At 33.5% G+C, this 26,966-nt stretch overlaps 2 protein-coding genes and 1 long non-coding RNA gene across 21 annotated transcripts; 1 reads left to right on the top strand and 2 right to left on the bottom strand.

The window, feature by feature from the left end:
• The first annotated feature begins 44 nt into the window (after positions 1 to 44).
• LOC126920825 (uncharacterized) lies at positions 45 to 10,395 on the top strand. Of its 5 annotated transcripts, XM_050731599.1 has the most exons (4): positions 45 to 729; positions 822 to 936; positions 1,039 to 1,425; positions 5,680 to 10,395. In XM_050731599.1, exon 4 carries the CDS (start codon positions 5,682 to 5,684, stop codon positions 9,621 to 9,623), a length of 3,942 nt encoding a protein of 1,313 aa, XP_050587556.1. In that variant the 5' UTR covers positions 45 to 729; positions 822 to 936; positions 1,039 to 1,425; positions 5,680 to 5,681; the 3' UTR covers positions 9,624 to 10,395. The 5 variants fall into 5 exon arrangements, with proteins under 5 accessions (XP_050587556.1, XP_050587558.1, XP_050587557.1 ...); XM_050731601.1 differs by lacking the exon at positions 822 to 936 and having other exon boundaries at positions 45 to 682; XM_050731600.1 differs by lacking the exon at positions 822 to 936.
• On the bottom strand, positions 2,576 to 5,799 carry LOC126920883 (uncharacterized). The gene is made up of 2 exons (XR_007712133.1): positions 5,661 to 5,799; positions 2,576 to 2,963 (listed from the first exon to the last, which is right to left on the bottom strand). It is a non-coding gene; the product is annotated as an uncharacterized LOC126920883 (long non-coding RNA).
• LOC126920819 (intersectin-1) lies at positions 10,393 to 26,433 on the bottom strand. Of its 15 annotated transcripts, XM_050731562.1 has the most exons (38): positions 26,096 to 26,433; positions 25,921 to 25,976; positions 25,547 to 25,700; positions 25,314 to 25,462; positions 25,008 to 25,235; positions 24,575 to 24,670; positions 23,783 to 23,872; positions 23,202 to 23,372; positions 23,038 to 23,061; positions 22,602 to 22,760; positions 22,157 to 22,514; positions 21,857 to 22,070; positions 21,620 to 21,771; positions 21,414 to 21,536; positions 21,195 to 21,333; positions 20,815 to 21,129; positions 20,358 to 20,729; positions 20,120 to 20,277; positions 19,843 to 20,044; positions 19,492 to 19,776; positions 19,246 to 19,356; positions 18,978 to 19,073; positions 18,862 to 18,870; positions 18,555 to 18,692; positions 18,336 to 18,462; positions 18,087 to 18,251; positions 13,805 to 13,932; positions 13,620 to 13,726; positions 13,475 to 13,547; positions 13,206 to 13,412; positions 13,047 to 13,130; positions 12,809 to 12,964; positions 12,592 to 12,738; positions 12,285 to 12,525; positions 12,036 to 12,110; positions 11,733 to 11,807; positions 11,147 to 11,320; positions 10,393 to 11,066 (listed from the first exon to the last, which is right to left on the bottom strand). In XM_050731562.1, the coding sequence occupies exons 2-38, from the start codon at positions 25,940 to 25,942 to the stop codon at positions 10,915 to 10,917; spliced, it is 5,676 nt and encodes a 1,891-aa protein (XP_050587519.1). In that variant the 5' UTR covers positions 25,943 to 25,976; positions 26,096 to 26,433; the 3' UTR covers positions 10,393 to 10,914. The 15 variants fall into 15 exon arrangements, 14 of the variants coding, with proteins under 14 accessions (XP_050587519.1, XP_050587518.1, XP_050587524.1 ...); XM_050731561.1 differs by lacking the exon at positions 18,862 to 18,870 and having other exon boundaries at positions 18,555 to 18,690; positions 18,967 to 19,073; XM_050731567.1 differs by lacking the exon at positions 11,733 to 11,807.
• Between the last annotated feature and the right edge of the window lie 533 nt (positions 26,434 to 26,966).

Here is a 26,966-nt window from a genome sequence, read left to right as displayed (position 1 = left end):
ATCATTCTTACTATTTTAATGCTTCAAACTTTCCATGTTACAGTTTTTTCGCTCTTCCAAAATATTTCCGTAACTCCTCCAAAAATACGAATTCCAATTTCAATAATCAACATGAATTACCAAAATTCAAAAGAAGAATGCAGATCAATAATTTTAGCGATCAAATGGCGAATGGTGTAAAAAGCAAGAAAGTTCCTAAGTTGAAAAAGGAGGGTGAAGGAAGATGTAGAAAGATAATTACAATAAACGATAGGCATTTTAGAGAAGAAGGAAGTAGAGGAAGGATTTAAATTCATGATTAAACGATTTTGATATGATCCTAGAAGATCTAGCTTGTATTAACGGAGGGTAAGGTCGAAGAAACTGGCACGTTGGCCGGCCCTGAGCAACTCCCAGTAATGTGGGTCGTCGTCTAACTGTTCCACGTACCGTTCCGTCGACTCTGTGCCGTCCATTAGTCAGATTCAACTCCTTCTCTTTCTTACCTCCACCACCCGATAGCCGTACACACACGGTGGAGCATCTCACCTCTTCTCTTCCTTCCTCATTTTATCGACACCTACCACGTACTGAGGAATCTTTCTACAATCGATACACACTGAGAAAACCTTAGAAAGTTTGTCCCTGTTCTACCGAGCGTGTTACATTTTTTGATGAAAACAAGAATCGGATTTTTTGTTCCGTATGTAGCATCAACATTGGCACATCTTTGACCTATATGTTATTAAGGTGTGATAAACTACATAAAATTATTTTTAAGAAAATGAATTATAATTTTATATAAAATAAATCATAGTGCATCTTTAAAAAATTAATTTTAGTAGCAACTCAGGAATTATTATTATTGGAATATTATTAGAATTTCATGAAGTTTATAAACAAATACGAAAACAACAACAAAAACACAAGAATCATACATCAGAATTTAAAAAAAAGGTAATCTAATAAAATATCAAAGGTTTATGACAAATATTTCTGAAAATCAAAATCACTTCAATTCAGTGATCTTTATATTTGGTGATACTTTCATTCCGACAGGAGAATCTTCCGGGATTATTTTTTTCCTTCTCTGGACTTTCGTCTTGCTCTTGTACAACATTTTGTCCACGTTCCTCTGAAGTTCCACCTCTTCGCCTTACCGCCACCACCTCAGCCGTCTTCCTGCTATCACCTGGTTGCCGAGGTACCTCAGTCGACGTGTGACCCTCTACCAGGGCTGCAAGCTTTCATGGTTTCGTCGCACGTTCTATTCACCTTCGTCGTGTCCGCGTTTTACGATTGCTTTTCTTGTGACCAAAAGACCGAGAGTGACAGGTTCAACGATAATTAGAATTGAAGTACATGGAGTTTTAAGTGCTTAAAAACACTGAAGGTCGTTCTGAGACCACTGGGGTGCATCCGCATTCATCTCATCATTGCATCCAGGTATTTTTTTCTATAATATATTGCTTTCCTTTTAACTACAAAAATTCATTAACAGAAATTATGCTTAACAAGAAAAAGAATTCTTTTTGTGTTGAATATTTTTTTATTGTTTTACCTTTGTTATATTTTTATTTTAAAACTAGTTTCTTTTTTAAAATATGTTTATTTAATTAATGCTTATTGTAACAGACAAATTGTTTAATCAAGTAATGAAAAATTGTAATAATACAATTATTGTTAAACAATAATATTTAATTTTGCTTAATGAAACTACAAGTTTTTCTACAGATTATTCATTAAATTAAAAAGACAATTAAATTAAGTTATTAAATTAAGTAGATGAAAACAGAGTATTATAATATTTCGTTACAAATTTCACGTATCCAGCGTACAATTAGAATATATATATATATATATATTCTGTAATCATGATACCGTTATAATTAGGCCGAGCTTATGCTGTATTAAACGTTCCATGGAGGAGCATAAATGCACGTGATAAGAACCACGTTGAAACGCGTTAAAAATTGAGTTTGAAACCGGTTACTGTCATTGAGTTTGCAAACGATTCATTTAAAAACGAAGGAAACCTCGACTACACGATGATCTATTTATAATGTTATCTTCCATACGTATAATTCAATCGATGATCAAGGTATAATTAAGTAAAATTAAATTGAATGAAGATTAAATTAATAAAAGAAAAAAATGAAAGATTCATTAATGATAAGAAGAGAAAAACAGTAAAGGTAATAAAGAAACTCCTGCATTGTTGAAGACTCCGTTATGGTCTGAACAGCCGTGTCAAACAAGATCATACGAGATGAAACAGAAAAGTTGAGAAGAAACTTTTTATCAAAGATCTTATCATTTTTTCAATCGAAAACTTATGATAACAATAATAATATTCACATAAAATAAAAGAAGATGATTACAAGAAATATATAAAAATTAAGGAGTCCATATAAATAGGTGAAATAATAGAAGTTCATATAAAGCATCTAGAAAGCAAGCTAAATTTAAGGAGAAATTCTTAAATAAAAAAATAATGATACAACTATGATAAAAGTCCTAGTTGTTAAGATAAGAATAGATTGTGGGTTTTTATGTATTTATGAGAGTGTATAGAATAATATAATATACAATAATATATAGAATACCCAAAGTATATTACTTACTACAAGATTTAATAAGTAAAACATTTAAATTTCATCTTTACAATTTTATATATATATATGAATTTGCATAAATATCAGCAGTCCGCTGATACAAATACGCGTACAATAGTACAATATACCGCGAACAGAAAAAAGGTCAACAAAAAATTGTTTACTGAAATAATTGATCAGAGACCCTTGAACGAAGTCAATAATCACATTCATCGAGATCACAATGAACCATTGATAGAAGTACGTTAACGGAGAAAGAGGTCGAGGAGGAATGGCAACGATGAATATTATTACGGTTCCCTCCGGTGTCGTTGGTCATGAAAAAGCTGATGATTCACGAACCTGATGTGGCCGAAACAACTCTCAGGACTGAAACCCCAAAAACAAGCCAGTTAAAGTGGGTCATCCCGATGAACAGTACACACGTTTCTGTTTCGTGTACCAGTCACCGAGTTAGGAGGCGGTCACGGTCACGAACACGCTAAAGACGAATATTATGACCACCGAGGGACCTTGGACGATGGTCTCAGGTTGCGTTGCGATCTATCAACTAGGTGGCGATCAATCAGGTTGCAACTGTTCGGTCGAGGTCGCGAACCTTGAATGATATTAACGCTCAAGATGAAGGTAGATTAAAGATGTCTATTAAGCTTATGTTTAGTAGGTTTATTTGAACTTTTTAGTATGAACGAAAGAGCATGAACTGTAAATAACGAAGTTTAAACTTAGGCGAATGCGTGATGAATCTGTTGTCTCTTAAAGCGCCTGGTGCTTATATTCTGTCAGTCTAGAGGATGTGTTTTAGTCAACGTTTCCTATGATGTGGAAATCTGTTTCTGTCCAATCCTGTAACTGCTGAACTGTCATGGACATCCATGTATCAGCATACATGGTTGAGGATGCATAGCGTAACGTCCAATTGATGCCATCGTCCTTTGTCTATTGTCGAGTTTTATCGGATGGCGAGGTTTATGCCACATTTTTTACTGTTGAGAAGACTCGTCGAGTGCTTAGGATGCCAATTAACCTCCCGACGCGGTCCGAGTTGTAAACCTTATAATATGTAGTGTGGAAAATTCCAATTTCCCCAAAAATAGCAGATGTGCCGTCTATACTGCAAACTGAGGACCATCTAAAACCCTGAACAGATTGTTAAACCTATTTGAGTTCCATGCTTTTATCCACCCACGCATTAATAAAGATGACGGTTCATTTACTTCCGACTCTTCCTGCTCTACTTTGTTAACATCACAAAGTAATTCTAATTATAAAAGAATATTATTTAATCCCTTTGATGCTGATGCTTCTTAAAGGGTTTGTAAGTTTTAATTATAGTTTATTCTTTAGAAAATGGAATTTTATAATGGAGATTCATAATTTTTTATGATTAATCAATTTGTGGTTCATGAGAAGATTTATAACAGGGATGGTACAAAAATAGAAGTACGTTTGAGTCAATTTGATGAAAATAATATATGGAGTGTCTAAGAAATGATAAAAAGTGATTTTTAATCACTGTCAGTATTTCCTTACAAATATAAGTTTACTATAGAAGATTGTCACTGAAGTAGAGAAAAGAAGATATGTTATTTAATTGCAAAGAAGTGCCATAATTTTCATCAGTAATCGTTTAATAAATCTACCAATAAAAAAATAATTAAGTAAAAAATACAAGAACAGATGATAAAGTAAAAATATTCAATCACAAATGTTCTCCAAAAAAGATGTCCCTGATGGGTCGGCGGATGTTCCTCGAGGCACCAGTTCCGTTTCGTCTGTGACAACGAAAGCTTGCTCGAAAGTGCGAGTAACAAAATGCTAATGCCAAATACAGCAATCGAGATTGTGGCACAACCTCGACAAAAGCTGCTGGAATGCTACGGGAAGAGCGCGAGAAAGAGGAAAAGAGAGAGAGGACGAGAGAACCCGTTACGCGTAGGAACGCGATTCCGCTTGATGAAAGATGTAGCAACCTGTTCCTGTTTATCATTCTATTGTGCTGATGATTTTCTCCACGGTCAGAGGATCCGTTAATTACTGGCCAGAAGCTCAATGTATTGTCGACGATGAACGACTTTGATTTTCATTTTGCAAATAATTCCTGGCAGTGTCGTCCTAAATTTCCGGGTCTGACCCGTGGACCCTTCCCTGACAATTACTGTAAATTACAAATTATTATCAATCGCTCTGAAGTGAATTATTGAATTATTTAATTAAGAATACGTCATTTAGATGCAAGAAGAAAAGTTGAATTTCTTTCTGGCAATTGTGAAAATGATTTTAAATGGATTAAAATTTATTGTTACCTAATGAAAAAGAAATAATTCTAAGTCGAAGATTGTAGATGTAGGTATATGCAACTGAACGGTTAATTAATTAATTTGCATTTGTTCGCATTGTTCTTATTTGACAAAGGTGATGCAGACATCGGTGACGCGTTTACAGTAATTTCGGTGATGGTATGACGCGACAAATCCGGTGGGCGTATCATGAACTGTACGTGTATCCCGCATGCACGTTTCACTACCGTGTTCAGATATATTAAATGTAGGACACAAGGGACGGAACTGTTTTCCGGCCTTTTACTTTACCATCCGTCATACTGACAGTTCAGAAAACTAGCAAATATCGTGGATAATTTGAAGTTTCATAAATATGTATAATAATGAAATGTACTAGAAAAACAGAAACCGAGCATGTTTTTAAACGCTTACAACATTCATTTCTCTAATTTGTATAAGAAGATGTAGAATTTCAATTTACGTAATTGGATCATTACAAATACTATGTATAGAATATAAAGTCTAATTTGATACTCTAACTTTCTACTAGTATAATAATATTTTCATTAATAATAGCCATAAGACAGCTATAAATAAGAATCGTAGAGCCATAATATATAAATACATGCATTATATTAATAAATACTACATGTAAACACTAAATATAAATAAGAAAAGCAAGCCATGACCAACTTTTACCTATCGCGCGTATTCTATAATTAAAGTTAATAAAAATGTATAAAAAAATATTTTCACATAGAACTAAAATCCTTTATTTTATTACCAATGTGACACGCTTTCAGGTATGCGAAGAACAATGCGATTCGGTCCATGGATACTAATGGTCACATTGGCCTGCGTGACGGGCACCTTGTCGGAGTATTTGATGGGAGGTCATATGGACAACAGTCCGCCAAAGTCCTTACTGGAGGAGATGGAATCTTCTCCAAGTTTGGCAAGGACGGCGCAGCTGGATGACCTTGACCTGGATCTCGATGCAGAGGAGAGCACCGCTGCGCTGTCGACGTCGGACGACGAAGAAGCGCCGCGTTATCATCTTCCGTATCCTTTCGCCTTCAACGGTGGCAGACCGTTTTCGCTCGAGAAGGATCCTATCACCGGTAAAATTGACTTCGAGAAGGCGCCGCCAGTCAAAGCCCTCAACTTCAGCACTCGTTATCAAGAAAACGTAAACGAAGATGAAAAGGTGAACAACAAGGACTTAGCGAGGGAGAACGAATCTTATTTAACGAAAAAGAAGATGGAAAACAACAAAGAGACGGATGATGTTAGTCCAAATGAGATTAATCCTTATTCACCTAATTTTCATGATTTTCTTAATCTTCCTGTTCATTATTCTTCCGACAAGTATGGCAAGGACAAATATCCATTGATATCAAGTTCCTATGCGAATACAAAAGTTCAGAGTGGATCAAATAGTTACAGTACTTATAATCACAAGCCTTATCATGGAGAAACTGTAATGTATTATCCTACCAGAAAACCGTATATGCCTAAGACAAGTTCGACTACAACAATGAGAACGACTCCTAAACCAACCCCGTCCACTACATCTAGAACTACCACCACTTCTACGACTTCTAGACCCACGACAACTTCGACGACGACGACGACGACGATGACGACGACTAGTACTACTACTTCTACTACGACATCTAGTCCTCCAACATCTACTACTGTTTCCACTTCGACGAAAGCACCTGTTGTAACAACCTGGAAGCCCCCTGTCTCCACTCCCAAACGATTTACTGATCATCTAGACGATTACGACGATATTCTTCCAATAGAGAAGCTTCAATCCTCTGTGTACAGTAATGGTCATCAAGGACCAAATAATATATTGCAACACAATCGAGATCCTCAGACGATGCCTCCTATAAACCACGAAGAGTATATAGATAGTTACGAAGATTATGAAATTGGAGATGGAGAGGATGCGAAGGATTATGTCTCGATGAAAGAGACGACCAATGAAATTGTAAAAGCTAGTACAGTGCCTAGCACAACGTCGACTGTTCATAATATAACCACAACTGTTGGAACTCCAGAGACCACTCCCGTAACCACTACGATAACAAGTACGCCAGTTACATCATCGTCTGCAATATATTCTTCACCAGTGTCTCAAGAAAGTATCTTCCACAGTAACTCGCTACCGTTCCAACCTCTTCCTTCGCGTCTAGTAACGTCTATGCCCTTGGACAACGAACACAGAGTGCAATCAGCGTTTGAAAAAGATAATCGAAAACATGGTATTGCGGATAATATTATCACGAACCAGGGATATCGTCCAAACGCAGTTATTAATCAGAGACCAACTGGATTAGGTGGAGGAATTCTGGTAGAGAGCACTAGCAATATAGTGATACCACCTGATCAGGATACAGTATCCTTTGTCCTTGGAAACAGACAAAACGTCGAAGGTGGATATTATTCACTAGGCACTGCAATTGGAGAGAATCCTTATGGCGGTTCTACTGGAATCGATGCTTCTTTCAGACCTTTGTATGGTGTTTCACCAGACAAAAGCAATTACGATCCACAATCAGATTACCGAGGAACAATCGGCCTGCCTTCAGTATCCGTACTGGAGAATAATCCTACTTATGCTGCTCAAACATGGAGACAACCTAATCCTAGTGGAACTCAGAAGCTGGCAAACGAGATAGAACCTTCTAGAACACAGAATTCATTCGTAAAAGGCACAGTGCTTATGGAACAGCCAGAAGATAAAAAGGATGATAAGGACGTTAACTACGTGGTGTTTCCTAAAGATGAACCTAAACAACCAGTTGAGGAACACATCGTTGTTATAAACGAAGCTGATGGCACTGTGCATGAAATAACACCTTCTTCCACAACGTTGAAACCTGTAAGGGTAGATCCTCCAGTTTTAAATGAAGATCATCTGCCACAACTTTCGGAGAACTTGACTCCGCCGGCTGAACGACCAAAGTCCCCACCACAGTTCTATTATCATTATCATCACGGAGGTACGATAAGACCGGATCATCCAAGACCTCAAAGATTGCCTTTGCCACCTCGTGGGAAACAACCGCCGTCTCCTCCCCTTCCACCACCTCCTCCTCCTTCAGAACCTATGGGAATAAGAAGACGTCCTTATCCTCCCGATTCTACTTTGCCAAACATTCTACCACAATTCCGTCCAAATGCTAAAACGTCTCATGGACACCGTGGATCAGAGGCGATTGGAACGATTCCAGCTGGTCAAGGCTATCCCACCAGAGTGAGACAGCCTGTTCAGTCTCACCCTCCAACCAGAAGACCTCTACCACCTCCACCTCCATCTTATCTTCAGAGATTAAACCCTCCTCCTCCTCCAATTCATGCCGTTAGGCTTGCCGGCGCAGTTTCCGCGAAGGCTGAGAACATAGTGCCTCCTCGAGACGTGGAGTCCACGGTTAAGAGGTTTCGCCTTCCATCGATACCAGCCACCTCCAGAGGGGAGGACGATGTTAAACTGGCGCACCGTGCGCCCAATCAGAAATTGCGGTTGGAAGAGGAAGAACGGGCAGAACGTTACTCAGAGGAGCCGCCTCAGGTGCCGCCAAGACCTCCCTTATTTCCTAAACGAAGAACTGCTGATCCGCCACACGTAGCTACTCTTCAGATGATCCAACAACATGGCGAATTCGCGGAGGATATTACAGAACCAAATTTGTCCTCTATGGATGAAAATACAAATGACGAGTCGGATAGAATAGTAACTGAGCAGAATGCAGATAGGAGAAAGTTCGACAGCCATGAACCAATAGCTGAGCCACCAGTTTACGTAGTCTATCCTGTGAATACTGCTGTGAATATTCATCCTGACGATTCTAGAGAAAAAGATGAGAGCGTAGTTGTTGGAACCAGAGGACCACATAGACCCCTTCCTCCAGAGACATTGCTTCAAGATAACGAGGATCAAGAAATGGATGAAGAGCCAAGACCTTCTGCTCATAACGTCTTTAATGGACGGCCACTTGCTTCAGACTTTCCGTATCCCCTGGAACGTCCTGACCCTTCCATTCTTGTCAATGGAATGAGAGAAACGCCATTATTGGTGCCCAGTGATCAGCGACAAGAAGAAGATTCTATGCAAGAAAATACAGAAGAGAAGGACGAAAAAGATTCCAGCGTGAACGTTATACCATACTTACAAGATTTCGTACCTTTCCCAGCAAGGAAGAATGAGGTTATCTCAGCTACTCTTCATCGTTTGCCAGCCTTGCCATCTTCTACGCCAATTGCTTATGTTTATACTCCAACAGCTCAAGTTTCTCATCGTTTAGACATAGATATGCGTGATGAGGATAAATCTAAAACTGAAAATAGTGATCAGAAGCCCATTCTGTTGCCTTCACAGCAACCCTCTAGTTCCTCCAGTTCTGCGCCGTCTCCACAGAACTTCATGGCGCCGTTTGTAGCAAGTATCAGTGCAGAAACACCTTCAAAGAACGGCTGGAGCGTTGTCGTGGTTGAACCTACCATTAGTAGAAAATCGGATGACGATTCTTCCGAGAGCACTTCGAACGCAGAAGAGTCTCAGACAGAAAAAACTGAATTCGATGCTGAGAACTTCAAACCACAGCTCTTCGGTGGATTCAAACCGATTTACGAATTTCCTACGCAGAACGAAGACCGGTCAGAGCGTAAAGAATCCAGCGAGTTGGAAACAGAAGTGAGCACGCATTTTCAAGAGTCTGCCAATTCGACAGTTTGATGAAAGCATATGTTTATCATGTAGAAATATTAATTGAACGAAAATAGGCTTCGTTTCGAGTATTTCGTTAATTACTATTACGCTCCTCTTAGCATTGCTGTCTTTCTCCAAAATGAAAGATTTGGACCAATCTTAGTTGGGTTATTGAAGTAATGCTGATTGGAACACTTGCTTTGAAAAGGGAACTAAAGATCTCGAAACTATGTGCACTGGTGATTGGGACAATTCATTGTCTTCATGGGGAGTTAAACTATACAAGTCTGAATATTCACATGATCTTTGATAATTTTGGATCATTGAATTCGATGAGAAGGGTTGGATGCAATGGGGTGCAAGCGATACAGTCCGAGTTAAATACTAACAGTTTAGTAACAATCTTAACTACTTCATGTAATGCAACATGTTAGAAATCATCTTGTAGCAAAGAACAAAATTTTATTAAATGTATTTGCACCGCTTTGCATGTAATCCTCTTGATTACAATGACTACAAGGAATCATCTACAATATTTATTTTATTAAGAAATTACTATATTTATATTAATTTATCTATTTTATTTATAGACTATACAGTAATTTTATAAAATTCTATTGTGTTAAATTGTAGAAACCACCATATTTTGTACATCTACTTCATACATTATCATAGTCAGTCTGAATCTATCTAACGAGTCAATCTGAAGAATGTATACTACATTACTTATTTTCTACTTTCTCATTGATGATCGCAATTATATATTAAGCAATTAATATAATAAATTATTCCTAAATTATTTATTGTATACTCCGTTTATTTATATTAATGCCCTCCTAAATGCTTCATACTTTGTACAATATGTTTAATACAAAAAACAAATGCTCTCTGGCTATATACTATCAATTTTACAATAACAATAATACTGTAGCGCTTCAAACGAATATAAATTATTAATTTCTAAGGAAGACAGAATTGACATGAATGGATGAACTTTATACAACATGGAAAGTAATATAAGTACTCGCTTTCTTATAAACTAATATCAGAATATAAATTCCATATGATAAAAAGGATGCATTGCAAACAATGCATATATCATAAACTTTCTTAAAATACAATAAAATAAATATACAATAAAATATTAATTGTTTTGTGCCCTTATTGATCACTTATAATTGTCAAACTACAATTATCAATTAGATTAAGACAAGAATTTGTTTTCTTATAATTAATGATATGGAAAATCTAGTCAGCAGTAATAATTTTTAGTTTATGTCATAGTCATTTACTTCTAAATATGAGTAATGTAATCCTTTTATCGATTACCAAAGAGTCGTAAATCCAACTTCAACACAACGACGCCTTTTTCGACTTCGTGTAACTGAATACGTTTCTGTATTGGCCCACACGAATCTCTACTATCTCTCATTATGTCAGCAACTCTTATTTCTGCTCGGCCGAGGAATTCTGTGATAATATTTAAAATATTTTGTTACTCTGAAATTCTTTTAGTTATGTTTATATGAGAAGTATAGAATTAATTTTACCATCTGGACTATAATAGCCTTTATCGAAGACCGTGATACATAAAGTATCCTCAAGTAAATCCTTTACTTGAAACTGCATTGATGTATCCCATAAAGGACAATCAGTTCCTGATATGACACCCGTTCTCTCTTCTTGTGAGCCCATACTCACTTTACAAAATGTATTGCACTTTCCTATAAAGTTCGATATCTTATTATAATTGTTATAACATTAAAAAATTTAATTTTATATAGAATAGATTATAGTGCTCATACTATTAATAAAGCATAAATTGCAAGTGTAAATTGCAGTTGCATAGTTTTCGCTGTTAAGATGTAAGATAATAATATTATTAAGTTTAATGTTACTAGATAGCTAGATACTAACATCATCTACTATTGCAAAAAGGTTTCCCATACATGCGTAATATAGTTAAGAAATGAAAAAGCAATAGAGATAGAAAAGAAAAATTTAAAAAAGTTTAGCTAAAACATAGGATGTAGGATTTTCAATTCTTTGTAATTTTCATTTTATTTGTGTTTATCTATAAGTCTGTCCATGTACCAAGTCTCAAGGTAGAACTTTCATGCAAGCAGAAAATTTTACCTTTTTTCAACATAATTAAATCTTCAGCTTCCACAACTACTAATCGAAGTCTACCCTGGGGTGGTCTTCTGCGAACTACAATCATGCCAGATCTTTGTTAGTAAAATCGCATTGTATAGTTAGAGAGTGTAATTCCAATATGAATGACTCTCGATGGTTTTATTTCGTAGTGAAGCTTATTACGCTTCCTTTCATCGTACGCTTTTACAGAAAAATAAAAAATAACAACCAAGCAATCATAAGCAAGCACAAAGCACATGCACGAAAAGGCAAACAACTTAAGCACACACAAGTTTAGCTTACCAGGTATTGTCTTTAAATTGAAACCTTCAAGCACTGTAACAAGAATTCTGCCACACGCTCCAAATTGCGCCTGCTCTGTTTACTCACACATATTACGCGTTATTATACGTTAAACTTATTGTAAGTATTTCTTATACGTTGTATTATACTTATGAAAGTTACTATTACAATAACGATACAAAAATAAACACGGAGTATACTATAACTTAACAATAATATGTAGTTAGATATAACGAAAGTATGACTTACTTGATCTTTGTCTTTGCAAACGTGTTTTTTCGTTCTCCATAAATTTCTTTCTTGCTTCTGTAATTCTTCTGATCCATAGTGAACATTCGCTTGGAGACGGTGCTAATAATATTATTGGCTTTTTTTGGTCTTTTAGTCTCAATATTTTGGTTGAATTTTCTGAACCTTCACAGGAACCTAAATTAATATTACCATTCATCTCTGAATCACCCAGAAAAGATAATTCGTTTAAAAATATTGGCTGCAATAAATAAATATTTCCATTAGTACCGTTATACTGCTATTACAGTAGTTTACTGTAAGATACCTTTCTATACATCTTGAATTTTTGATGTTCGTTTCTCTCAAATGAAAACTGTTGTCCACTGGATAAAGACTTTCTGCTGAGTACTGGTTGAGCAAATAGTAAAAAGTCGTTTGTGAGAAATCCAACAAGTTCTTTTCCACTTTTTGCCTAAGAGGCATTAATGCATTATAAAGTTGTTATTACATGAAAGAAATGTGGTCTCTTAGATTTGACCTACCTTATGAAGTATACCAAAATGAAGAAGTTTTCGTGGACCTAAAGAATTGGTTAAAGAATTAAAGATAAGTTGTTCTTCAAGACCATCACATGCCACATGTGTTTGCAACCATTCTAATCTATCACTATTTTCTTTCTCTCTAACTCCTTCATTTACCTACAGTAAAATAAATCAAATTGATATTAAAACGATAATAATCCTTTTTTTAACTGAACAGTTGATATTTAAAAAATTTTACCTGAGTACAAAATTCTTCTGCTTTAGCCAATGCTTCTTGGAGATATTGCCTATCAGGATGGTCAACTGGTGTGTGCTCTAAAATCTAAAATAATAATGGTAAATTGATGTAAAGATGTTTATACTTTTCTGAAATCAAGAATAGAAAGATGATAGATACTTTGCCAATAATAAGAGGATACTTTGTTATCCTTTGCATTGGTTTTATAAGGAAAGAGCTCAAAGGCATTCCTTTTGTACGTGGATCTTGCTGACAAATTTGAGCAACTTTGACAAATTCTGGCATAGTTTCAGTCAATCTCTGAAGATAGACAGCAGCGGATATTTGACAACTGCAGAATCTTATATATGCTGACATTCTAGGTATCTAAAATATACAAGTATTAAACTACGATATAAAATTAATTACAAACAGTAAAAGAAATTTACATTTTCACATAGAATGTCTCCAATCATTCTTACAATCGCTCCTTCGCTATTATCTCGTCGTATCCGTAATGTTCTGAAAAATATTTATTAAATAATTAACCGGTATTGTAAATGTTTTTTGAATTATATTTATATAAAACGCTACCTTAAGAAATTATCGTTACACGCAATAATATCTCTCCAATTAACAAATATTTTATCTACTTCATCCATGGTTAAAACTAAACTTTCAATTAGAGGTTTCTCGAAAACCTGTAAAAGAATTTTTATTTTTAAATAAATTTAAATATAACACATAGGAAATTATTTTATATAAAAATTGTTATATACCTCGTGAACAAGTCTCATGTCTTCTATATATGCTTGTTCAGTTGTGATAAGTTCTTTTATGTATTCTTGTCGTTTTCTTTCCATGGAATCCAATCCAGCCATTAGTAAGTTAGTTGTCATCTCATTAGCTACACATAAAATGTATGCAGATTTTTTCAGTCTCTTCTCATTTTTTTCTTTTTTTATGTACTTTAGCTAATTTTAGGTGACTTGCTCCAAATAATAAATGAAGTTTTTAGTAAAATTATTACATACAATTTTGTAAGAATTAAATGTTTGAGAAATGAAACTTAAAAATCATAAGAAAATATTCTAAGTATTTAAGTTAGTCGCCGGGTTTCACTGAGTAATGGAGAATTGTTGTACTCAACAATACTTTACAACAGACAGATACTTTATTTCAATCAGCAGTTTTGTGAATACGTCTGTATATTATGTATGGATATGTGTACATATGTATAAGAACGGCGTGTATATGCATATGAGAAATTTCAAATATATCCACATGAAGTGTGAACAAAAACCTGTAGATACAGAACGATTTAAACTTGTTCACACTCATACAGTGTCTTTCACTCAAAAGTATACCACACACAATTTGAGATTCATAATGAGATTCGACGATACAACAAACAATATGGATATTTTGCAAATAGTAACAACCTTAAGGATATAGCACTACACAAGTATTTTTCTCATCTAAGAATAACCAGTTGCATAACTTGCTTTACACATTGTCAACATGTTTTAGATAAAGATTACAAGATTATGAGCGCATCTAGAATATTTAATATTAAGCACACAATGTTTAGTTCCATGATCAGGCATATTTATACACTCTTTTTTGCAAAGAGTTATATAGAACGTGTAAAAGGATTAATTAGTGTATAAATATGCTGATCTACTGTGCGCTTTTGCGGTAATTCGAAACTAGTTATTCCATCAAATTCCTGAATATTTCAATGGAATGAATATTAAATGTAATACAATACATTCAATGATTTCTTCTACTAATTATTTTGTATTACTTCGCAAAATTTGTATAAAATTTTAAACACTACAAAATTAGAAGTAATTAGGAGTAAAAATAGTAAATTATTTCAAAATAATAAAGCGATATTTAAGTATCTCAGCACAGAGATTCGTAAACTTATAAGCAATAAATATAAATAAAGAATAAGTAAATAATAGTACATTTGTGAAATAACATTTAGGTACCCTATCCTTAAATAATCTAAACTATTATACTCAGGGGTAAATTGATGGAAAAACTGGTTTACGATAATATAACATTACTTAACAAATCATTCTCACCACTGGAGATAATATCTACCTAACTTTATGATTATTATTAATGATATTTTAATGATGATTTAGGCTCTATAATAAAAGGCTGTGAAGAAGGAGCACATCATCTTCCATTATGTTATCAGACAAAATTCAAAGCAGAAAACAAATAATAACTATACATATATAGAATAAATAAATAGGAACAACGGATTTGGTTAAAACTTATTGAATTCAAAAGAGAGCAATATTTTAATTCTCTTTGTAAACATTATGCACAGTATTACTACATCTCTTTCTGATTCCTATACTTACATATAAAATTTTGAATTTAAACGGAAGTTATAGACTGTGTAATTGTTCAAAAATTTCAAGGCTATGTAAATATCTCCTATACATTGTAACAAACTCTTCACCCGTGGCAAAGAAAAGGTTAAATGAAATATTCAACACTATGATTTAACAACTCCTTCTCCCTTTACATTGAAGACAAGCAGAAAAATAATATTCTGTTGCCCATATTGTTGCTCTAGGCCTCGGCGCAATATAACTGTACAAACCATCTGTATTGCACACCAAATAACGTACTAATGCTAATAGAAGAGAAGGGAACAGAGACAGGTAGCAGTTAAACATTTTAAAAAACTTCACTCTCAGGGACATTAATTATAAAGTTCTAATACTACTAATAGCACTTGTACACGTAATTTTTATTGATCTAACACTTTAAGCCCTTTAATTATTTAATAATGTTTCTATATTTTTATTTACACATAAAGCTGTTCAAATGTTAAATATATAGAGTAGTATGAATGTTTTACAGATTAATACTTCGATGTTTATTGTCTTTGCTTCTAGCAGAAAATTCTTCTGTTCTACTATAGCTATATCTTTGAATACAACCGCTTTTTTGTGGATTTTAAAAAATTTTCTTTTGGGCCAAAAGTGCTAGTATAAACAGAAAGTACATCTAATGTTCTCTAAAATTTAAATTTCTTAAATAAATATATGTTGCTTTCAATTTTTATTTGAGATATTAGATAGATTATTAGAGATAATGGATTTTATTCCAAATGGTTAAAGAAATCATATTCAATTTTTAAGCTCTGTTCTAAATTAAAGTAGAGGGTTGAGGTAGGATTTGGTGCACATGTCAGGTGGTTGTAATAACACGATATTAACTAGTTACTCAATATTTAGCGCTCTCCTTTATGAGTATATTTATATATATATATATATATTATATATATAAATACTGCGCAATGGTAATTGCGTTTGTAAACCATACATAGAGATTCAATAGTTTAAAGGATAATGGTCATTAAAACATATGGTAACAATTTGAACGATAATGAAAATAAAGGATCAAGTAGGACCCTGAACCAGAAGAAAAAGACTCGCAATAATTCGGAGTAATATAAAAACGAAGAACCAGCCCTGAGTCTGTCTTTCCCTTCTTTTGCTTTCATTTCTATGCTCATTGTCTCCACCGATGAGACTTGTTGGTTGTAACATGTCGCGTTCAGTGTAGAGACTGCTATCATTCTTATTGCACTCGAGACGCTTTTATTTTAGCCTGCAATGCTGCGGTGCTGCTCTGCTATCCTTTATGCTGCATGTTAAGCAGAGGCGAAAGATAATAATTAGTAAAAAGGATTGTTTCCAAGTATTAATGACAGATATTCAAATTCTTTGAAGTAGCTATTTCGCTTTATAATACTACTATTGATATTATAATTCCACTCAAATACTTTATGAAGCAATAGCTTAAAGTAATAAAGCAAATTATCAAAGGTTATATAGATGAATAAAATAATAATAAATAATAAAAATAAGTAAAATAAAAAATATGATTATAATGATTATTTATATTATAATGATAATGTTTATAATTTGATATACTATATGCTAAATAAAATGTTTTTCTTATCTCTTTGATTACACTTAATGATATGATATTTCTAAAATAGGGATAAATTTAAAATTTTGTACTAAATATTAGATAATATTATATAATTTTCCTTTAATTGTATACATGTATATAAAATCCTATAAATATTTTATTGAGACGAAGCAGCTACCTCAAACGGACAGACGGACGGACAGGCAGGCATGCAGGCAGACAGGCAGGCTGTATAATAGAGAAAGTACGCTTCTTTGATAACTGATTCCGCAAAAAACTACCCGTTATAAATAGACCAGAAATAAAATAACGATTATTGTAAAGTACCGCTATCTTTGATATACCGCTTTCCAAGCCAAAGTGCGGAATATGAACGCAGCCATATCAGAGGAGGAAGCACACATAACATCCGTAGTGTATAATAGTGAAAGAAACACTGTTTCCGTATAATTTTTTATCATAAATTAAAATGTAGTTCTCATAGACTATAAACAATGAAAATCAATAAGTAATATTTATATATCTAACTTATCAAAGAACTTGTCAAAATATTCAATAACTATCTTATTTATGCCTGTAATCTATAGTTAATTTCAAATTAATTCTGTGAGTTATTAGATAAATATTATATATATAAATGACTATAATATGTAAATAATAACGTATTTAAAAGCAGATTTTTATATTTTTATAAATATAGAATTATGCAATATGAAAATATACATTATGTATAAGTAGATGAAATAGTATTCAGGGAATTACTATTTTATGTGGTCCTACTAAACGACCGTCGCATTAATTTATAAATTGCGTTATTAAAATTTTGAAGACTGATACTGTCATAACATCGATTTATATCTTATAATGATAGATAAAATTTGAAACCTGACGGTCGTCCGTCTATCCGTGTATTATAAATTGCAAATATGGTATAGCAATTATATTTGTTTCATATTATTTCAAATTGTATTGCACTAGTAAGTTACAAAACTGTTTCAAAACTGCTCCTTATTAAACACTTATGATGGAAATAAATTGTATTTCAAATTCTATAAAAGCATGTAAAACTTTGAAATAAAAAGGAATACTTACACATAGGAGATACATAATTACTAGGGAAAACGCCAGACATTCCATTTAATTCGCCTTTCCACCATGCTGCTTCATCCTTTGCAAGTACGGTTATAACATCGCCTTTCTCGAAACTTAATTCATCCTCATTTTGAGCCTGATACGGGTACAATGCCATAACGCGTTCTATATTGGTAAAACATGTTACTGATATGTTCCTCATATTTAGTGCATATAAAATGACATTACACAAAGTTAAAAACTACTCACCAACATTTGGATCTGTAGGAGAGTCTTGATATCCATGAGAAACAGGTGTACTTCGATTGCTACTACTGGTTAAAGGTTTAACATAAGAAGCTGGGAACCAACCAATTTGTCTTTTTTTACCACGTGCCTAAACAGTATAGCAAGAACACGAAATATAATACAATTATAAAAAAAACATTATTTTGTTATAGTTAATTTGGAAGGACTAATAAATTATACCTGTAATTCTCCTTCCCACCAGCCACTATCTGTCTTCTTACGAATCATTATTAATTGCCCCTTTTGTAAATCTAACTGCTCAGAACTAGTGGCTTGATAAGGTGCAATAACTTGTACAATTTCAGGTTTTCTTCCTCTCTGTTAACAAAGCCCTTGTGTTATAAAAATACACTATATATTCTACTCATATATATATGCTATAAATATTACAAATGTATATTATTATTTATGAAGCCATAATATATGGATATTAAGCACAAAATATAAGACAGTACTTAGCAGGTACATTTTGTAACAAATAAAGTACCTTATGATACTGCGATAACGGGACATCAGCAATAAAAAAAAACAATTAAATTTTATTAAATAACCAATATTAAATATTCTTAAATTACATATATGTCATAAGCACATATTAATTACCTGCTGCGCAGCCATTGCGGAAAAATCTGGCAATTCTGCTCTATCTTCCGCGGCTTGTCTTTCATCTTCGAGCTGCTCAGCAGTTTTCTCTGCTTGCTAAACATGGGATATATGTGCGTCTATCTTTATACCTTACAGGCTAATTATTAATGCGTACAAAATTAAATCTATAAAGCTTTTAAATACACAATAGCTTTTTACAATACAGAGGAAATATATTCTCAACATAGTTAGGAAGTAGAAGCATTAAAATCAAAATATTACGAACCAATGTTGCCTGAGCAATTGAAGTAGCTGTTTCATGATTACTTGTGGTTGTGTCTTCAGTTGTTTCAGTAATCGCGGTTGTTTCAGATACGTTAGTAGTTATTGAGGCACCCTGATCAATGTTATATATGTTAAAATTCTAAAATCTTATTTTATTTCTTATGCATATCATTACATTGTATAGCAAAAGTTGAAATTAGTTACTCAAACTTCATTCAATAAAATGGAAGGAAAACTGCCATTTTACCTGATCTGGAGCATCGCATTTTTCTACATAATTGGCAGGAAAAATTCCATTCCTATCTCCTGTAGTGCCTGTCCACCAATCACCTTCCTTTTTAGTGACTAATATAACTTCTCCTTGGTTGAATGTTAAGTCTCCAACCTCGGCGGAATCATATGGATATAAGGCTACGTAGTATTCATTGAGTCCTTCAACTATTGCAGTTTGATTAGCAGAAATTTCCTTGACATACGATTTAGGGAACCAACCCTTAGCTCCATTACCAGATGTACCATACCACCAATCACCCTAAAGTATTAAAAAATGCATTAATGTAAATGTATATATACGCTGTGAATATATCTTTATACTAACCTGCTGTTCATCTACTTTAATAATATCTCCTTTTTCAAAGAGAAGATGTTGCTCTATCGTAGGACGATAGTGATACAAAGTGGTTACTTGTATATCACAAACTACACCTAATCCAAGAGTAGGTATGATAGGTTCAACAGGAGGAGGCTCATCGCCTAGTGATCCGGCATCAGATACATTCTCAGGAACTTCAGCAATCCCTCTATATTAAATAAACATAATAGTAAATTATATATCTTTTTAACGATTAACTATAATTTCAGTTTAATTAACTAACTCTAACGTTCTCTTCTCCACACTGTCTTGTTGTATGAAAGCATTATCATTTGCACTGCCAACATCTATTGGTTCTACATAAGATTCCGGGAACCAACCAGTATGACCACGAATTTCGCCAGCCATCCATCCTGGTTCTGCGTTTTGAACAGGCGGTACCTGTTAGAAGAATAATTTAATTTTTATATTCTATGTTCTTCGTATTGTTCTAATATACGAATATAGTTTTATAATAATACCAAGATAATATCACCAGGTTGAAACGATATTTCGTCTTGATTTCTAGCTACAAATTCGTATAAAGCTCTATATTTCATAACCCCTGGAGTAGTTTCTCCCACTGCATTAGTTGTGGTGGTATCATTAACAGGCCATGCAGAATCGTTAACTGCCGCTGAAGTATCATTCCAACCACTATCACCCCATGCAGATGTTGTATAATCGGTACCAGCTCCAGTACCACCACTTGCTCTGAGTTCTAAAACTTTTAATTTTTTATCTTCGAAAGTTAAGTAAAGGTTCTTACAGTCAGCCATTAAAGTTTCCAGTTGCGTTTTAATATCTTGAAGCTGGCCATTATTATTTTCTATGTCAGCCATTTTAGCATCAATCTATTAATATTAATTTCATATTACAAAATTACAGCACTTTTGACATATTATATATTACACTGTATTTTGATATACTTAAGTATACCTGCTGTTGTAAATCAGCAATTTTATCCTTCATTTGTTTCAGGGTAATTTGTTTATTATCAAATGCCATTTTGATTGCTTCTTGGCCCGCCGATTCCATAGCTGTATTTAGCTTATTCTTTGCTTCGATTCGAGCTTTCTCTTGACTCAAGGCTAGTAATCTTTGGTTTTGTTCTCTAAGTTTATTCTTTAAGGCAGCCATCTCTTGTAACTGTGCATCACGTGTCGACCGCATTCCATCAATCGTCGTTTTTACTCCAGATACACCAACTCGAGTGTCACAGATTTTTTGTGATAGTTCTTTCACTTTATCGTTCTACGTTGTAACCAAAATATTATATAGATATTAATTAGTTTATTAATAATGTCTTCAATACTTACAAGTGTTCCTAATTCGATAGTTAATGTTTGATTTCTTGCTTTCAATTTTAGTAAGACATCTTGTTCTTTTTGCCTCTGAGTTTGAAGCTCTTGTGATTTCTGTTTTTCCCATTCTAATTGTCGTTGTCTTTCCATCTCTCTGTTAAAAGAATAAATTTGCATTATTGGAAATTTTTAAGATCTTTATAGGGACAAATATTCATATAAAATTTCATTTACTTTCTTGCTGCTTCTCTTTGTTCTTGAGCTCGTTTTCGTTGTTCTTCCTTTTCCTGTTCAATCTCTTTTTGCCTTTGCATTTGTTTCTCAATCTCTGCTTGTCTTCGTCTTTCTTGTTCTAATCTGTATAATATTTGTTCTCAGTCAATATAAAACATTTTAATACAAACGTTCACCTATCCAATCTTCAGGAAACATTTGTTTACCTAATTTTCTCTTGTTTCTCAGCTTCTTCCCTTTCTTTTCGTTCACGTTCCTCTTGTTCTTTACGTTGAATTTCTAATAAAGCCTTGCGTCTACGTTCTAGCTCCGCTTGTCCTTTCTCAAAGTTTTCTTTACGTTTGTCTTCAAAAGAGGTCTGTAAGAAAAATAATTGTAATATATAATACATATTATTATTATGAAATTATTTAAACATAGATATACAAAAAAAGTGAACTTACTTGCGGCATACCAGCCGATGGATCTACATTTTCCGTTCCAGTTTGTGAAAGTGTTAAGCTACTTTGTCGTTGACGTCTGAATGCAGGTGGTATAAGTTCAATTGGTAACGTGGTAGGTATCTTTTCACCAAGCTTAGCTATATCACATAAATGCATTGCTAATACAAATTCGTCACAACTCAAACGACCATCCGAATCCATGTCCGCTAACGCCCTAGTAACACATTTATATTCTATAGAAATGTTAAGAATTATCCTTTCGATTGTTATTATTTAATATTTGCTGTTATATTATTATACCATATCTGTGCCAACACTTGTTGAGGTAATTGTGACTGCACCATAATATTTCTGGCCTGAGGGCCAGATAGAAATCCAGATCGCGCCCTGTCCCAGGTATTAAATAATTGAGTATATTTCAATTTTGTTTGATGAGGTACAGCCCATTCCACAGATTGTGGAGAACCTACTGAATGCTGACTATGTTGTGAATCAACCGAACCCACCCTATCTATACTTGGTGGACGTGCAGTTGTGCTTAATGGTGTACTTGTGGATACTGGTGTTTGAGCAATTACACCATTCACTAACGTACTTGCTGTGGTTGCTGATACTAGAGGTAAACCCACAACTGGAGGAGTCGATACTACACCAGTTCCTGAAAGAAAATGTAGCAAATAATGAATCATATCATGTAATGATAAAACAAGATACTTTATGATTACAAAACTTAAATTTTATATACCAGTGGACATTGGTGCAATAGATGGTACCATAGTAGAACCACCTGCAATCATACTAGTACAAGATAATGGTTGCATAGGCATTGCTTGTGCCATACCAAAAGCAGCCATTGGTGTTGGAGTTGTATTTAAAGGTGCAATTGGTGCTGCTGCAGACATCCCTGTTTGCAAAAAAACATGTTTATTAAATATTATCTACTTCTGAGTGATATTAAAAATACTATTCAATGAATGATTTAGTTAATAATGTTAAATTACTAATTATCATAGTTTATTATCTAGAGTAGTGCAGTATTTCTTATATTAGAGTCTTAGTTTAAGGTATAGGAAAATCAAAATTTAAGAATACCATAAAAGAATATTTAAGTTACATTATTTATTAGTTAAATTAAGTAAAAATAACAACTATGTCTTTCTACAGAATTTAATAAAGTATACCTGAAAACTCAAGATCAAGTAAATCTGTAAAAAAAGGAATAAAACATCATTCACAAATCAATAAATTTTGTGATTCAAATATATCACCGGAAACTAAAAATCTAAATAAATATTAAAGAAATAATGAAGAAACAGAGTGTGGAAGGAGGAACATATGGTTTTACCCATGGTAGATGTAGTCATTGGTTGTACAGATTGAACAGGAGGAACAATAGCCGTGGCAGAAACAGGTGGAACTTTGATTGGTGAAATCCCAGTAGCGACAGGGCTATTAGGAAATGAAGGCGGTGCTGGCTTTGGTGGTGGACCACTAGTAGCAGGTGAAAAATTTGCCCCTAAAATACATAATTATATTTTTAAAAACAATCTCATTAAAGAATCACTTTAAATAAGATGTATAAAATAAAAACATAATATAACAGCAAAGCAAAGCAATAGCAAAGTAATTGAAAAATAAAATAATATAAATTACAGCTGCAACAACTGGAAAGATTAGTAATAAAGGCAAAATTAATTTATAATTATGTGCATTTTATACTAAAATGTATGTATTTGATGCTATTGGATGATCTTTTATTAAAGTAAGGTGTTTATTGCAATAACATATAATGCAAAAAGGAATCATTTCTTTATATTAAAATTTAATTCTAAAGATATGGGAAACTATCTAGATTTACATGCAATTTTATCTTTTAAATAAATGGATAAACTACTTCTCAAATCTCCTTTGCACTTTGAAACATACCAATATTTGAGGGTGGTGTAGGTCTTTGAGAAGGACCACCACTAGGAGTGGTGGTAGTGGTAGTGGTAGTACTTGTAGAAGGCACGATTCCTTTTTTTTTTGCAGCACAAATATTATATTATTGTATACAGAGTTGCATAAGTGGGCAGTTATATATATATAAAAGATATATATAGAGAGGAAAAAATAATAGAGTAGAATATCTATATGCGTAATCAGTGAACAAAGCCATTGCAACATTGATTATACATATAGTGTCACATATAATATACATACTGTATTGTGTGTTTTTATAATGAAATAAAAACATAGACATAGACATGAAGCATAAAAGTATATCTTTTGAAGATAAGTGTTTGTGTTGTCTTTTAGTGATATGTAATTGTGTAAAATACAATGTAATACCATTTTGATAATGATATTGTACACATTATTATATATATCAATATTAAATAATATGTATTATTTATATTACAAAGTTAATTACATTTTATGTTTTTAAAATGATACCAATGACATATAATATTTTTATAAGTTAGATCTAATAAAATATAAATAATTATTTAGAATATAGTGAGTTCTTTCATGCAAAAATGAGTCTTTGCATTCGAAATATTAATGTATATACAACAGCACATCATAACATTATATTATTGATAATATCAAGAAAAAGGAAAAAATATGCCTTAAAGAAAAATTATAATATTTTTACAAACTTGAAAGAAAGGTACGAAATAGAAGAAAATTCAGACATAATCATTCATATGTAAACATCCACTTCTTATAACATACCCACAGAGGGTGGTGCAGGTCGAGCAGGTGGCTTTGACGCTGTGTGAGTTGTGGCATGTGTAGTGGCAGCCACATTCTGTCTACTTTGTCGTGATGCTGTGTAGTATGATGCATAAGTATAATAATGCTACATAATGATGTTTGTTAGATAAAATGTTTTTTTTTTTTTATTTTTTTAGATCTATAATATCTATAGTAAACAATGGTAGTAATTGAAATAGACTCTAATTCTTGATAATAGAATATTTTGCTGTTATGATATACATCAATCATAAATTCAACTGAAAGATGATTTGTATTTGTTGTGAAATAGAATTCTTAGCAGTAGTGTAAGAGTTTTGATGAATACTATGAAAATTTATATTTCTTTCACCATATGTACTCATTTATATATGCTTTAGATACTTGAACATAAAATTTTTAGACTAATCACCTGGTAAGGTCATTGGTGAAACAGGCCTAATAGTATGTCCTGGTAATGGTCCATTTACAGGTGGTGGTCCTATAAGCGGACGTGGAACAGATCCAGTCATAGGCATCCCACTAATTAAAGGCTGTACTGGAACTTGCGGTGGAGCAGATAAATTTACTAATGAAGCAACATTATTCTGTGGTAGAATATTAGCGGCTCCGTTTGTTAAGTTCGTAACATTACTATCACCTAAATATTATCAAATATTAGAGTTCAGGACTCATGATTGAAGTAATCTTGATTATTTACTACCTTTATCATACTTACTAGCAGAAAGTGACTTCAAACTCTGTATTAAAGCTGAAGGCAAGGCTTTAGGAATTTCAAAACCACGTAATTTTAAATTAATTAATTTACATGCAATACTAAATTCATTTATGTCCATTTTTCCATCTGCATCTGTATCTGATAAAGCCCTATATAATCATGTTTTTATGATATGTATGATAATTTCTAAAAATATTAAACACCAGAGTGATATAATGATAAAATGTTAATACCATATTTGTCCAAGGATAACAGGTGGAAGCTGTGATTTAAGTAAAAATTCTTTTGCTTGCTCTCCAGTAACAACTCCATTGATTGGTTTTAAAGAATCAAACTGCTCTCTATATCTTGCACGTTCTCTGGGTTGGATTACCCAAGGATCCATACCTGAAAGAATTGCCATCTCCTTTTTTATCTTATAATATTCAAATAAGCGACTTCTTTTGAATGAAAGTAAAAGTATTTGTGAAATGGTCTAATATTCAATCAATAACATCTACAAAATCAGAAATTTCAGTTCTCTCCTTAATTCAGTTACTGTCAACATGACAACTAAATAGGAGCATGCCTGTCACTAGGCTTGGAAACAAAGAAACAATTGACTTACCCGGAGTTTGAGGGGTGGCCATCTCTGTTCACCCGTAGGTGACCACCGAATCGAATCTGTAATTAAAGAAATATATAACTTTTATAAAAATTATTGTAGAAATCGATGAAAGAAATTTGTGATTTCAAGGTTAGGTCATGGTGACCGAACTTAGCGAAAGTGACTCGGTATGTACCTCACAAAAGAAGAATTGTCGAAACGCTATAAATTTAGCGTAGATTCAATCACGAACAAACCCAATTAACTGAATACTACGAGTTCATGAACTTGAAGATTGATCGAGACCCTAACGCACACGTATAAGAGCAAGATTTTTTCTCACGCCAGTTACACAAACATACAACAGTGAGCTACTTTCTTTGGTTATGAGACCTCTTTTACAATTTTACTAAAAGAAATTCATGATTGCATGTCGCGACGTTAGCGATCCTTTAGTAAGAAACAGAATCAGACAAATTTCTTCCCTGTACCGACAGTACGCGGGTCGGCCCACACTACTGACGTACATACGTCACTTTCACGACCTCGGTTATTTCCGTAAATCTTCGGGAGGAATCGATAGCTCACCCGAAACCGCCTCGTTCATTTTCGGCAGAAATCGCTATTTCCGCAACCCTTAGTTCGAACGTTCAAATTTCCTGCACTTCATTCAATAGAAGAAATTCTTTAACACGTATATCATATTTATTCGTGATACAATGTCTGATTAATCCTATAATTTAATATATAAATATTGGTGTCGATATAATGAAGTATCGTATTTCCTCGAAATTTACTCCATTATTCTGGTCGACCTTGTTAAGCACATATGCCAGAAAGAAGACTTCACAATTGAAATTAAACAATAGATTCAGCTAATAGAATAATAAGGTAGTAATCTAATATTTTACGAACAAGTTCAGGTCAAAAATGGTTAAGTAGAAAATTCTACACGATGGCTCAGATGTTATTACACTGCATCAAACGATCAATATATTGTTTACTCGTTTAAAAATATAATCTTACATCGTTACACTCGATACCGGAAGTATGACTAACCTATTAAT

This window comes from Bombus affinis, chromosome 10 (genome assembly GCF_024516045.1).
Source record: "Bombus affinis isolate iyBomAffi1 chromosome 10, iyBomAffi1.2, whole genome shotgun sequence".
Classification (NCBI taxonomy): Eukaryota; Metazoa; Arthropoda; class Insecta; order Hymenoptera; family Apidae; genus Bombus; species Bombus affinis.
This window is presented reverse-complemented; position numbering and strand designations above follow the sequence as displayed.